The 14,465-nt window shown below is 52.6% G+C and overlaps 1 protein-coding gene across 1 annotated transcript in view; it reads left to right on the top strand.

Annotated features, from left to right (window-relative positions):
• Positions 1 to 14,465, top strand: part of MARCHF4 (membrane associated ring-CH-type finger 4) — a 105,987-nt gene that overhangs the window by 69,583 nt on the left and 21,939 nt on the right. The window contains exon 2 of the mRNA XM_045806143.2: positions 11,201 to 11,356. Coding sequence (XP_045662099.1) covers positions 11,201 to 11,356 — 156 coding nt within the window. The remainder of the gene's footprint in view (positions 1 to 11,200; positions 11,357 to 14,465) is intronic.

The raw sequence follows: 14,465 nt of genomic DNA, 5'->3' as shown, positions 1-14,465 counted from the left end.
CACTTCCCCTCATTCCTGTGCCTCCAAGGGCAGCACAAAGCCCTCGGTTGGCCCTGTGAACACCTGTTCACAGCCTTGCCTGAAAAGGGGCAGAGAGGAGAGATGGCTGGAAACACTCCGACTTAAAGCTTTGTCCTTTACCCCATCACGGGAGGAAGGAGCACAGGCACGTGAGGGAGAAGGCGCGGGGAGGGCTCCTAGGAGACGCGGAGGCCGGCAGGTGGATGTGAGCGGGGGTATCCGTTTTGTCCTCCCCCCAGCCCCGAAATAGCAGGGCAGTTAGCAGCACCTGGAGGCTCCTGGCCTTCATCACACTGTTATTACCTTACGCTCGTTAGCCGGCCTCCCACGCAGCCTAAGTACTCACCGGTTTCAGACTGATGAGCTTCATTTACAAGGTGCCAGAGTGAGGTGCTTCGTAAGGTAGCAAACGGCCCAGAGCCCTTGTCCGCAGTGCGAGACCGCAGCATCCTCCGTCTGCCTCCTTTTGTTAGGATGTGGACGCTCCATGAGGCTTGGTGGGTACGCGAGCGACAGTAAGTAGTGACCTACAGTGGGCACCCGCTATGTGTCAGGCAGGGCTCTAAATACTTCTCGTTGTGCATTATTTCGCTGAATCTTCAGGAGACCCTAGGGAGGCAGGACGTGTCTTTGGTCCCGCCTTACCTCTGAGCAGACTGGCCGCGGTCACGCAGGTGATAGATGGTAGAGCCAGGGTTCAGAGCAGCCAGCCTGCGCCCGCTGGCCCCGGTAGCCGCGCTATGCAGCCTCGTGCACCGCAAGCGCCTGGGACAACGCCGGGCCCCCGGCGCATGCTCAGTGAGCGCGAACGACTAAGGCAGGCGTCGCAGCCGCAGTGTTCATCAAAGCGGAGAGTTACCGTTGACGGGACTGGGGCTCAGCATGGGCAAGTAGCTTGCACAATGGCCTTCACCCACTGAGGGGAAGAACCAGGATTTGAACTCAGAAGTGCAAGCTGGCATATGGGGCTTAGCACACAGTCAGTGTTCAACATGTGTTAGCTATTGGTATTTGTTTTTCTCTTTGTATCCATCAGAGTCTTAGAGTGATGCGGAAGACAGAAGGCTTGCTAAGAAGGATCTGGTCCAGGGCTTTGCAAAATGAGGCTTAGCCAACCTTGCTTCAAGACCGGAAGAGTGGGTCCCATGGAATCAATGCCTGGAGCAAAGCCTGGCTATCCTCATAACAAGCTTCCAGGTGGTCCTTAGGTACGCTGAGTTCTGAGAACCAAGGACTCAGGGCCTGGAGGGCTTATAGCCAAGGTCACTAGCCAGAGGGTGGCAGAGCTGGGGTTGGCACCCAGGAGAGCCCCAGCTTTTTTGCTTTGTAGGAGCCAGCCATACAGAAAGTTCTAAAAGCCTAGGGTTGTGATTCAAAACATTGACGAAGTACAACCCATCCTCCTCGTTCATTTGCACTTGTCACATCTGCTGCATCCCCTCCACACAGAGCGATACATTAATTACTGTGACGGAAAATTGATTTCTGTAGAATTTCACAACCCCTCCCAATAATACAAAGGTTTTGTACAACTGGAGCTGGGCATCCCTCTGCCAGCGTGTGGGGAGTAAAGAGGGCTGACGCCAGAGGGTAATTGAGTACTTGCCCTTTAACTTGCCATTGACTTGTGCCCTTGGCTTGGCCTGACTTGTGGGAAAGAAAGAGGACACGGTGACCTGGAATTTCTGCACTTCCAACCTGGCGGCCTGGAACCCTGGACACGGGCCCAGCCGGCTGCCATATGCAAATAGCCCCATTCTGGCCAGCTGAGGTTTATCGAAATTACATTTTCCTGTTGAGTCAGGCAGAGGACTGAGGGCACAGGAGCCTTTAATTTTAGCTCTTTGGTAACGATGGTGATGGCCGTGATGAGTTACACAGAAAGACAAACGGACAGCATCTTGCACATTTAGGTCATTAGAAATACAGATATGGTTATGAATATACACATAAGACATGACCGTCTTTCTTTCCGCCGGCCCCGTGCAGTGTGGTTTATCACGCAGCCCGTGCTTGGCTTTATGGAATTGGATGTTATTTAAATTCAATTACTGTGAGGTTAAGTTCTTCTTTCTAGTACCAGTTGAGTAAATTTAGAGGCAGTTAGAGGAAATAGGTACATTTGTCTTATACCAGTTAAATTATAAGGGGAAAAACATTGCAGGAATAAAATAATTATCATGAAAATGAAAAACCATGGTTTGGAGGGTTGGGTTTAGGTCTGTTTGTTTTCCTTGTCTCTGTATTCTTTTTTTTTGAACTGATGAACAGGAAGGCTGGAGATTTCTTCATGAAGAGGGAGGCAGATTATACGTGTGTGTGTGTGTGTGTGTGTGTGTGTGTGTGTGTGTGTGAAAGTAAGCTGCTGGTATGAGAGCAGAACTAGAAATAATTACGTGGTTAATTGGATTTAGTGTAGATAACTATAGCTCATTAAGGTCTTAAATCTTTTTTTTTTTTCTACTTAGAGTTCTTTCTTTTTAAAATCAAATTATCTTGCCACAATTCCTGATTTCCATGTGCAAGTGTTGACACACCGTTAGCCTCCAGAAACCAGGGTTTGGCCCTGGTGCCACCAAGAGCGGAAGTGAGAAGCTGGCCCGGCCTGGCCGGGAAGGGGCATGCTAAGTGCTCTGGATGGGGGACAGAGTGAAAAGAGTGGCCTGACAGGCAGAAAACAAAGAGCTGCCCATACGCTCTGACAAAATATGCAGAGAATTCAAAATTGCCTGTCCGTGTATAGTAATGGATTCTGGGGCCGTGGGGGTCTCTGAAATCATCTCGCGCATCCCCTGCCTCTGTAGATGAGGACGACACTTGCTTTATCATCGTCCAGGGCAGAGGGGTCACACCCGCGCCCGTTTATCCTTCTACCACAACCTTTGCTGGTAAGGAGGTCTTCGTGATAAGTCATTTCTCTCTCTCTCTTTTTTTAAGATTTTATTTATTTGACAGAGATAGAGAGAGCCAGCGAGAGAGGGAACACAAGCAGGGGGAGTGGGAGAGGAAGAAGCAGCCTCCCAGCGGAGGAGCCTGATGTGGGGCTCGATCCCAGAACGCCAGGATCACGCCCTGAGCCAAAGACAGACGCTTAACCGCTGTGCCACCCAGGCGCCCCTCATTTCTCTTGATCCTAATACTGGGATACATTGGCCTCCTGCAGGAAGAAGATGCCTGGAAACTTCTAGCTTTTCCTTCAAGGCACTGGCCCCATCTGTGCGCCTGCTGTGTCCCCTTTCTCCCCAGCCCTCGCCCGCCAACCCAGATCCCAGCTACATAAATAGCTGGCCGAAATCACGGGCCAGTTCGGTTGCGTCTGTAAAGTTGGAAGGCTGGGCTATTGATGAGCCTCGCTGTGAGGTGATCCCCCAAAGATGTGACGTGCAGGGAGTGGTACAAACCAGTTCTCTACTTTCCCTGTCAAGTCGACTACCCATCCTCACGCTACCCAGAATGGACTTTGGAGAGTCCCTACTTTTTTTGGTATCCCTCCCTTTTCCTACCCACACTCCCTCCTCATTCTTCGCCACAATCCCAATGAACTATTTCTACTCTTATGCCCATTCTTCCCCACCCAAGGACGCATGGCTGCTGGGTCTACCCTGGAGGGGAAATTCTAATTGTAAGACTTTAGGTCCTCTGTGTCTTCACAGTGGAGCTTCTGTAAGGCGACTGTAACTTTCCTTACTAATCCAGACTGCTTCTCGGAGAAAACTTTTATGTACTACTTTGCTTACAAAAGTCTCTCTCTCTTAATTTTGACTGAACCAATGTCAGATGGGGAGGGTCTACCAAGGGCTGGAGTGCGAGGAGGAAGTGAGGGGGGAGTTAGCCTGTCCTCCCCCCACTCTCACATCAGTTACTACCAGTGAGCACTGCCTGGAGTTGGCTTCTGAGGAGAGGGGCAAAGGGGAAAAGGGTTTCTGCCTTTGTGTTTGTATGTTCATGGGGGAGCCAGCAGGGTCAGCTCTCTGATGAACAGACTGCTGGGGCAGGAGAAGAGGAGACGAGCAGGTGACGCTGGCGCTGGCAGAGATGCTGTGGGTCTAGCCTGATGGACAGAACTGGTTTCAGAGCTTTCCTCGCCTTTCTCCTGAGCAAGGAGCAGCCTCTTTGAGTGGGTTTCTGTATCTGTAAAACAGGAGAAATAATTATTAGCCTCATTTGGTTATTGAGGTCGTAGGTGGTAGAATGTCAATGAAAGCATTTTGTTAGAATTGTGAAATGTTTATAACATTAGGATTATAAATAGGAGAATGTTCCATAAAGGGTGAAGAGAGAAGGAAGGAAACTGATCAGCGTTTGAAGTAGATGAGAAGGTGGGCTTAGAGAGAGGGAGCTCTGCGATAACCCCTCTTTCAACCCCTTACCCGTGAGCCAGCGTTTGCTGAGAGCTTGCCGTGTGCCAGGCATGGTGCTAAATCCATTCGCTTACTCCCCTCCTCCCCCAGTCTCATAGGTGAGCCCTTTTGTCTAATAGAAAGGACCCTCTGTGCTGCCAGCAATCGTACCTTATTTCTCTAGTCTCTTCACTCTTCAACTCCCCCAGATGACTGTTTTCTACCCACTCTCAGACCTCCAGTACCGCCCCCCTCACTCTCAGCCCATGGCTTTGCTTCACGTTTTATGTAGACAACGAAGACATCAAGGAAACCTCACCAGATCCATGGCTAATGCTCAGTTCTCATCCAACTTGCCCCATCTGCAGCCTTTCACAAGGGCTGGTGGCTCCCTTTTCTTGAAATACTTTGTCTTCTTGTTTGGCTGTTGGAACACACATGTTCCACACATCGTGGAAATCTGTGAACAGAGAAACCACTGGAGTGTTCCTTTCTCATCCCATTGACCCTCCCTCTCAGCCTCTTCTCCTGCTGCTTTCCCATCTCCCAAGCTCCGGCATGGTGACGTCCCCAGGGAGCAGCCGTGGTATTCCCTCCCCTTCCCTACCCACACCTGCTCCTTTGGTGATTTCATGCAGGTGCGTGGCTTTAAACACCATCTGTGTATCAATGACTCTCAAATTTATGTCTCGAGCCTGGACCTCTCCCCTTAACTCCAGACTAGTATCTACTGCAGTCTCGGAAGCCTATGTAACAGCATCTCAAAGTGGACTTGTCCAAAACTGAGCTCCCAGTCTGCCCTCCAAAACCTGCTCTTCCCTCATCTTTCCCATCCCAAATGAGAGCTGTTCTCCGTCTTTCTCAAGGCTCAGGTCAAAATCATGTCATCCTTGTTTTCCTTCCTCTCATCCACCCATCTAGTCCATCAGCAAATCCTGTTACCTGTATCTTCAAAATACATCTAGAAAGGGATGACTTCTCAGAACTCCCACTGCTTCCATACGGGTCCAGAACACCATCATCACCCATCCGGATGCCGGCAACAGCCTCCTGTCTTTCTACTTGGCCCTTCTGTCTAGTCTGTTTTCAAGACAGCAACCAAAGTGATCCTGTCAAACATGGTCAGATTGCGCCACTCTCCTGTCCTCAAAACTCTCACAACTTCCCATCTCATTCACAGTAAGGACCAAGTCCTTAAAATGGCCCACAAGCCTCTCCTGATTTGTCCCTCATTCTTCATCCTCATTGTATCTCTGACCTCCCTTTCCCTCACTCACTCTACCCCAGACACACCAGCCTCTTTGGTGTCCCTACAACATGCCAGGCATGCTTGTGCCACAGGGCCTTTGCACTGAAATGTTCAGCCCCCAGATATGTGCATGGCTTGTTCCCTGACCTTCCTCAAGTCTTTGTGCAAATGTCCCCATTTGGTGAAGCCTTTCATAATCACCCTATTAAAGTTTCAACCTGCTCCTTTCCTGGTATTCTATTTTCCTTTCCCCTGCTCATTTTTCTCTGTAGCACGTGATATCGTCTTAAGTACTTATCATTTATTTGTTTATATTTTTTATGGTCTGTCTGTCTCTACTAGAGAATTTTGGCCAGTTCCATTCACTGCTGTATCCTTGTCACGTAGAACAGAACCTGGAACATACTAGACAAATACTTGATGAATAAAGGAATGACTGAATGAGGCTCAGAGAGGTTAAGCAACTTTCCCAGGGTCACACAGATTGTAAGAGCCTGGATATACCCAAGACTTCCTAAGATTAGACTTCAAGCTCTTTACCATCACATTACTGTCAATAAAGTAAGATACCCCCAAACTGCACCCCAAGGCTAGGGTTCCTATTGCTCCTTTGTTCTGATCTTCCGGAGCTGCAAACCGCAGCAGGGCTGGAGTCTTTGTGTTTCTAGACTGTATTTGTTTCTTTCTGCTCAGTGGCAGGGATGCCCGGTGCCTGTGTGGGTGGAAGGGGAAATCCTGGCTTACCTGCCACTGCCATGGCAACCAGGTAACCTAAGGACTCCAGAAGCGAGTCCTTTCAGATTGAGATGGGGAAGAATCGAAGCAAGCTGGAAATAAACAGAAAGAAATCTGTGAATGGAGAAACCACTGGAGTCTTGCACCTGCAGCTTGCTGTGTCGTTGGCAGTGAGGAGAATCCATCCTGTTCTCTTCCCCACCCACCCGCTCAACCACAGCCAATGGCTGTGGATCAACCTGTCCTGCCTCCTGCTTCTAGCACGACCCCACTTAACCCCTCCAAGAGGTCTGTGCTCTTCTGTTCAGCATCCCCAGGGCAGGAGAGTCCCCCACCCCCACCCCAACCGGTGCTCTCTGCATCCCCCTTGTAACACAGAGGACAGTTCTGGGCCACAAGTCGGCAGATCTGTGTTCTGACCCCTTGTCCACTTTACAGGGGCAGACTCCCCTCTCTCAGAGGCTCAGTTGACCTTTTACCCAAGGCAGGGCTCCTTCTTATTTGCCAGCAGTGAATAAAATGGAGCTGTAGTAGGAAAAAAACCTATGAAATTAAAATCCTAGTGGAAATGTGAGTTAGAATTGCGATCCTTGCCCAAGGGGGTTTACTTGTGCCGGGCGCTGTCTCCAGCACTCCTGTGGGCATGTCACTCAATCCTCGCAGCCACCCGTGGAAGGCAAGAGTTGACTGCAACGGAAAGATAAAGAAGCCTCAGAGAGGTTGAGGGACTTGCCCAAGTTTGCACAGCTGGTGAGCGTGAAGAGGCATTCAGGCCTAAGGAGTCCATCTCCAAAAACCATGCACTTCATCCCTTCCTCACACCACGCCCCTTGGGGACCCGGGGATTCAAGAAGACCGAGTTTTCTTGCCTTAGCCGTTCCCTGGGCCCCAGAGCTCTGAGCAGATCATTGAGAAGTGTCTGTGCCTTTTGCATTTAATGAGCCCCTTTGATCTGTGGCGTTTGTTGAGCTCCGCGGACAAGATGGTAATAATAAAAAATATATAAATAAAAATAAATAAATAAAAAAAATAAAAATTACAAAATACAAAAAGAAAAGAAAAGAAAAGATGGTAATAATCGCCCCAGCCCAAGGGCTGGAGCCTCAGGACTGGGCAGGGGGGCTCATGCTCTGCCAGACCTGGTGCCCCTCCAGTCAGCAAATGTGCCCTATTGTGCACCTGTGATGTCCGGGCTCTAGGGGACCCACAGGAGCAGCCCAAATCCTGGAAGACACAGGGGACAAAGGCCAAACTCTGAGTGGCAGTGCAGGGAGAAGAGACAGGTGGGCAGCTGGCTGGCATGAGAGACTGGGCGGAGGGGCAGGGGGGTGGAAGACGCAGGCAGAGGCGTGGAGGGAGAGCAGGGACAGAGTGCCCAGGAGGGATGAACAGTGGGGTGGTGAGAGCTTGGCGTCTGGTGTCGGAAAGACCAGGCTTCCCATTCTGGCCATGCCACCGGCCGGCTCAGTGGCCTGGAGCCAGTCACTGAAGCCTCGTCTTCCTCTGCGCGGCGAGGTTTACCACTGCCAGTTCCCTGCAACAACACTTGAGCTTTCAACAGAGTTGACTGCAAAGCTCAATGTCATGGAGTCTACCCAGATCCGTCTGGCAGCTGGCTCATTTCCACTTCTGCTCTTGAAGACGCATAGACCTGACCGGTCAAAGATGGGAAAGTGTCCCCATTGAGGCCTCCTAGAAGCCTTAAACATAAAGAAGATTATGGCCCTTCTCCCAAATGTACATAAAAATATACCAGATCATAAAATACAAAACTTATGTAAATGCCAAGGTTAAAATACCATCTTTCCAGATTTACTATTTTTTTTTGCAAAAATCCTGGATTGCTTCCTTCATCAGAGTTAAACTTTTCAGCAGTTTTGGTGTCCTTGCTTTCTAATCCTTGTAGCACCCAAAGTGAGTTCCTCTTTTGCCTTTTGGGTTGTCCAGTTCCGGGGCGGCGGGGGAGGATGGGGGACGAGGAGCCCCTGGGAAGCCGGCACACATTTGGGCTCTGGGGCCCACAGCCAGGCACTGAGACCAAGCCCGGTCATGCCCTCCCCTTCCCCACATAAGTATGTGGAGGTGCGGGGCCCCCTACATGCAGAGCCACGCTGGGGAACCCGGGTCTTGTTATCAGTTGTTTCCAGCCAACAGCCCTTGCTGCCCTGTCTCCTGGCGGCTGCCTGGCAGCAAGGAGTACAGGCTTCTCTGTCGCTTGGCGGCATTGCCAGGGACCGGAAGTAATGTCTCTTACTTCACTGGCAATTTGACATGGCTGCTTAACAACCCGATTAATCAAACCCAGCTCATCCTGTTAGAATTAATGAGCCTAGGAAATGCTGCCATGAATAATGAGGGATTTGCCCCTCCCCCAGCACCTCTCCCCGCTCACCCCCTCCTATTTCTTTCTCCGAGCTACACAGCAACTACTCCGAGCTACACAGCAACCAAGGGCCCTTTAGACCTGGAAGGCTGTGGCGGGTGCCCAGCAACGTGGGCATCTCCTGCCTCTTCCACTCGCCCAGGCGCCACAGCTGCCCGCCTGGAACCAGAGCCGGCTGTGTCTGAGGGGAGCAAACCTGCTCGTTAATCAAAAAGATAGGAATGCATTTTGCCATCAACACTGCAAGGAGGGTCTGTGTCAAGCACAGCACTGGGTGCTAAGGTTGCAAAGGTGGATAAGCTATCGTCCCTGTAAGGGGTCACGGTGCGGTAGCCCAGAGACAAACGGGGGACGTGCTACCACAGTGGGCATGGGAAGGGCGGGAGCTACAGCGAAGGGGGCCCGTCAATACAGAAGGAGCAGCGCGGGGAACTGGGAAGGGTTATGCGGGGGCACTCTGAGCATTTCTGCTACCAAGTTCATTCATGGCATGCATATACGTTGAGTGCTGGGCACTGAGCTGGGGTCTGGAGGTCCACGACTGGACTTGGTTCCCAGTCTCATGCAGTAGGCATCTCCCCTGTTCCTCAGGACAGTGCAGGGAACCTGAGCAGAAACTTAAGTTTTTCATTTACCCATTCAAACACAGATGTTGTTGAGAGCCTTCAGGGAGTAGGGCTAGGCATGGGGGGGATAGGGTCCAAAGGTGAACAACCCCTCATCCCCGCCTTCCAGGGCTTCTCTGACAAGTAGACAGGCCTCAGATCCTTATGAGGATGCGCCTAGTGCTGTAACAGGGATACACCCAAGGCACTCAGCACAAGGCGCTCGACCTGGAGAAGTCAGGGGCGACTCCCTGTAGGAGGTAGCATTGGAACTATGGTGAAGATGAGAAGCAGTTTGACAGACAGACCAGGTACAAAAGAATATTCTAGACCTCATCCAGGCCAAGGTGTGGCCTTCGAGTCACAGGGGTTGAACTGGAAGGGAAAGATGATTCTGTGCGTCTTTGCAGGAAACAGCTGGTTCTACAGTCTACGGCAAAGAACATGATTAAATATGTTTTATAGGTCAGGTGCTTCTGTGCTTGCTTAGCCAAAATTAGGAGCAAGATGTGGTTTCCTGAATGATGGACTCTCCAAATTAGCAGGGACACGGTTTAAGTGGCCAAATTGCAAACACCAGTGTGGGGCTCAGGAACATCTTCTGGGTCCTTTGACAGGACTGAGCTGGAAGGGCTGAATCTACAGTAAATGAGTTGGGGGTGGGAAGGGAAGGCATAGGGAGTACGGAGAAAGGGAGCCCTGGGGTAGGTCAGAAGGAAGCCCAGGCTGGGGGAGGGGGTGGGCCCAACTGCTTACCTCTCTAGGAAAGTAAATGAGGAAGTTGAGTCGGTGGGATTTAGCGAGCGGAAACCATGGGCTCTGAGCTAGGAGGGGGAAAGGCAACACAGAGGGGGAGGGAGGGAAAAGGGAGGGGAGAAAGGAAAGGGGTTGTGGAGGCTCCCAGAGGCACTTCGGGGCCACCATGTCAGGCCTGGCAGGAAGCCAGCACCCACTACCTTCAGTCACCATCATTGACATGTGGTCACAGGGTGTTCTGGTGGCTGAGCCCATCTCTGTGGTCCACTCACGAGGGGCTTCAAATCCTGCCGCCATCTCACTGGACCAGTTCCTCGGCCTCCCTGCTTCCAGACCTGCCCCAGACAGGCTTTGCGGCCCCTCCCAGCCAGGCCCCAAGGACACTCCTGGAGGGATACACATCCCACTGCTTAGATCCCTGAGATTCAGGCCTGCCCCCACCTGCCAAGCTTTTGTCACTCAGGGACCCAGGGCAGGGGACTTCACAGAGGGACCTGGGTCTCCATGTGCTGGCCTGCAGGGGAGTATGAAGCCTCCGGACCACAGCTCCAAACCCGGGCAAAATGACCCTCACAATATATTTAGAAGACCTGCCTTTGTTGTTGACATTTCACTATTGGGAGACTCACATAAAAATTGCCACCCAGAAGCCCAGATCTAGGGGAATGGAGCTGCTGGTGGCTGTCCCTTTAACTTGGGGTCTGGGCCTTACATTGGCCCCAGTCCCTACTAGCTGCCTTGTGTCTCTTGGATGGTCTGTCTGGGTCTGAGGGCATCCAAGTTTGAGACCCCTTCACAGAGAAGTCCGTCAGACTGACAGATGGCTTTGGATGACAGAGGGTTTCCATAAGAATTGATGCACTCATTTCACAGTCACCCTAGGACTTGGGCAGCACCCGATGGTGGCCAAGGCTCCAAAATGTTAGTTGAGTTCTCTGAAGCTGCCTGGCTGTCCTGTTCCCCGTGGATTCTGGTGCTTCCCAACAAAGCCGGTGACTGGTCTAATGGTGTGGTCTGTCCTACCTGGGTGACCCAAACCATCACTCCAGCTGCCACGCATTCACCAGACCCCAGACCAGGAACTCACCACCCTCTGCCTCTCTGCCTGCAGGGGGAGCTGCTGAGCCCGTGCCGCTGCGATGGCTCCGTCAAGTGCACGCACCAGCCCTGCCTCATCAAGTGGATCAGCGAGCGGGGCTGCTGGAGCTGCGAGCTGTGCTACTACAAGTACCACGTCATCGCCATAAGCACAAAAAATCCTCTGCAGGTACGACCGGGGTGGGATGGTGCTTTTCCCTTAGAGTCCAGGGCAACCTGGAGAAAAGGAACAAGATGGGCTAGGTGGGCATGATCGCAGTGGCATGCAGGCGGATGGGAGGAGGGCTCCTGTGTTTTCTCCTCAGCCTTAGAAAGAAGAAAAAGGGATGGCGCAAAGACAGGAAAAATTTAGAAGGAAAGATGTGTGAAGAATTAGATGGTAGACAGGATCAGTGAGCTAAGGGATGGATGGGTGGATGGATGGGTGGATGGATGGATGGATAGATGGGTGGTTGGATGGATGGATGGATGGATGGATGGATGGATAGATGGGTGGTTGGATGGATGGATGGGTGGTTGGATGGGTGGATGGATGGGCGGATGGATGGGCGGATGGATGGGTGGTTGGATGGATGGATGGGTGGTTGGATGGATGGATGGGTGGATAGATGGATGGATGGGTGGATGGATGGGTGGATGGATGGATGGATGGGTGGTTGGATGGATGGATGGGTGGTTGGATGGGTGGATGGATGGGTGGATGGATGGGTGGTTGGATGGATGGATGGGTGGTTGGATGGATGGATGGGCGGATGGATGGGCAGATGGATGGGTGGATGGATGGACGGGCAGATGGGCGGATGGATGGATGGGTGGGTGGATGGATGGATGGGTGGATGGATGGGTGGATGGATGGATGGATGGATGGATGGATGTATGGATGGATGGGTGGGTGGATGGTTGGATGGATGGATGGATGGATGGATGGATGGGTGGTTGGATGGATGGATGGACGGACGGACGGGTGGATGGATGGATGGATGGATGGATGGATGGATGAATGGATGGGTGGTTGGATGGATGGATGGGTGGACGGATGGGTGGATGGATGGGTGAATGAAAACAGAAAGAAAAGAAAGGAGGGAGAAAAAGAAGGGAGGAAAAGAAAAGAAAGAGGGACAGACCAGAGGACAGATGAGAGCAGGATGGAAAAAAAGACAGAGCGGGAGATGAGAGAGGAAGACTGAGGGAAAGCTAAGGGAAGGAAAAGAAGAAATAAGGAGGAGGAGACTCAGCAGCCCATCCCAGACTTTAAGGGGCATTCAGTTCACCTGGAATCTTGTTAACACTGTTAACATGGTGACTCAGGAGTCTGGGGCAGGGCCGGAGATTCTGCATTTCTCACAATCTCTGGGTGGTGCTGATGCTGCTGGTCCATGGCCCACAGTCCTTGTGACAAGGGACCAGAGCAAAATGCAGAGGAGATGGGAGAGGGAGGCAGTGAGAAACAGAATGGAAGGAAGAAGGAAAAGGGGGGACTGAGAGGGGGCTACCGTCAGGGGCAAGGGCAGCGCGGCGGGGCTGGGGTGGGGCCTGCCACACGGATTCCACGGATTGGGACAGGGCTGCACGCCCGCCCTTCCCCACCCTCCTGCCCTACCCGCACACATCCCTCACCCCCAGCGCTGCTGGCGGGCCCTGCCCCACCTCGTAAATCCTCCAGACCCAACGGGGCTCTCCCTGCGAGGCGCACCCACATATAGAGAGCGCTTTGCTTCTGAAAACACCTCCGGACACGCACTGTCTGCCCGCTGAGCGGCCACATAACGGAGGAGCCCGCACACCTGCGCCCCGCACCGTGGCTTCGCTCCTCCCTTCTCAGGGGGAGGGGGCACAGTGGCTTCTGCCAGCCCAGGAGGGCGGTGGCTTGGTGCGACCGTGGGGCTGGGGTCTTCGCATGCAGGGACAGCCCGAAGCCTGGAGCTACAGCATCCAGGCATTCTAGTGTAAACACTGTGGCATTTTATGTGAGGCACTGCCAGGAATGAGTGTGTGTGTGTGTGTGTGTGTGTGTGTGTGTGTGTGTGTGTGTGTGTGAGTGCCAGCATAGGCCTGTAGGCCAGCAGGGGTCATCGTTTCTGGAAGGAGGCATTACAACTCCCAGCACCTCAGCCACGCTGATGTCTGTGAAGGGCTGAGAAGGAGACGTGCCTCTCCCTGAGCTGGTCCCATCTTTAGTCATTCATTTCAAATCTCGAAGTGCTTAAAATCGCGGTGTTGTGAGACTCCATGCCCTCTGGGGTGCATTCACTCCCTTCTCAGCTCTTTCAAGACTTGGGAAAGGGTCAGAGTCCGAATCCACAGGCCCACCCCAAAATACCCCCTTGGCTCATAAACAGGCACTGGACCTTGACTCATGAAATGAAAAACCATTTAGGGATAATTTTTTTCCTGGGGGAAAAAAAAGAAAAAAAAAGAAAAGGTTATTCTGATCTCTTAAGTATGGTGAGCACATGGCAGTATTGACAATACTGATTCATGAATTTAAGTGACTAACATGTCTTTCACTGTGAGTTTCTAGGCACTGGGGACTCCCTCTGATTCTGTTGTTCCTGGAAATGCTTGACGTGTGCTCAGTAAACGCCATTGCACTTTTCCGAATAGCACCAGAAGAAGGAAGTAGTTGGGCCTAGCAGCTGTATTGTATAGTTGTGGTCCAGGTTGTCCCCGCTGTGTGTCCTGGGCTTCTCTGGCCCGCTGAGAGTGAGACAGGTGCAGTGGAGCAGCTCGTGCTCCCACAGCCCAGGGGAAGCACCTGCAGCCGGGGTCGAGCAGGCGGGCCCTCCTGCAAGCAAGGGGAGCCAGGGCTGGGGTGCCAGGGCTGCCTCTGCTGTCAAAGCGGGGAGGCTTCTCCCACGTCTCGGGTCCCTCACCTCGCGGTCCAAGCCCCATACAAAGTGGTGAGAAACAGTGCTCACCGCGGCACGTTATCTCAGTGCTACTCTGCCAGGTTCCGTGCCTAGCAGAAGAGCCCTTGAGAGAGGCATCGCGGGGTGGCCTTGGGGCTCCCTGGCTGCTCCGCCCCCTCTCGGCTGCACCCGAATGTAGTTACATTAACGAACACTTGGTCAGTGCTCCCGGGGGCTAGTCGCTCTCCGTCTTCACGTATGTTATCTCACTCCGCACCGGAGACAACCCGGTGCGGAGGGCACTGTTCTTCCGCACAGTTTACAGATGACACGGTGGCGGCGCAGTCTGCCGCCGGTCACCCTGGCGGGGCGGGCTTGCACACAGCGGTCCGACTCCTCCGACCTTCGGTGCTCAGGCGCAGCTGTGCC

This window comes from Ursus americanus, chromosome 1 (assembly GCF_024610735.1).
Source record: "Ursus americanus isolate L20-20 chromosome 1, mUrsAme1.1.p, whole genome shotgun sequence".
Classification (NCBI taxonomy): domain Eukaryota; kingdom Metazoa; phylum Chordata; class Mammalia; order Carnivora; family Ursidae; genus Ursus; species Ursus americanus.
The sequence above is the reverse complement of the archived record's forward strand: the minus strand, read 5'-3'. Positions and strand labels throughout refer to the sequence as shown.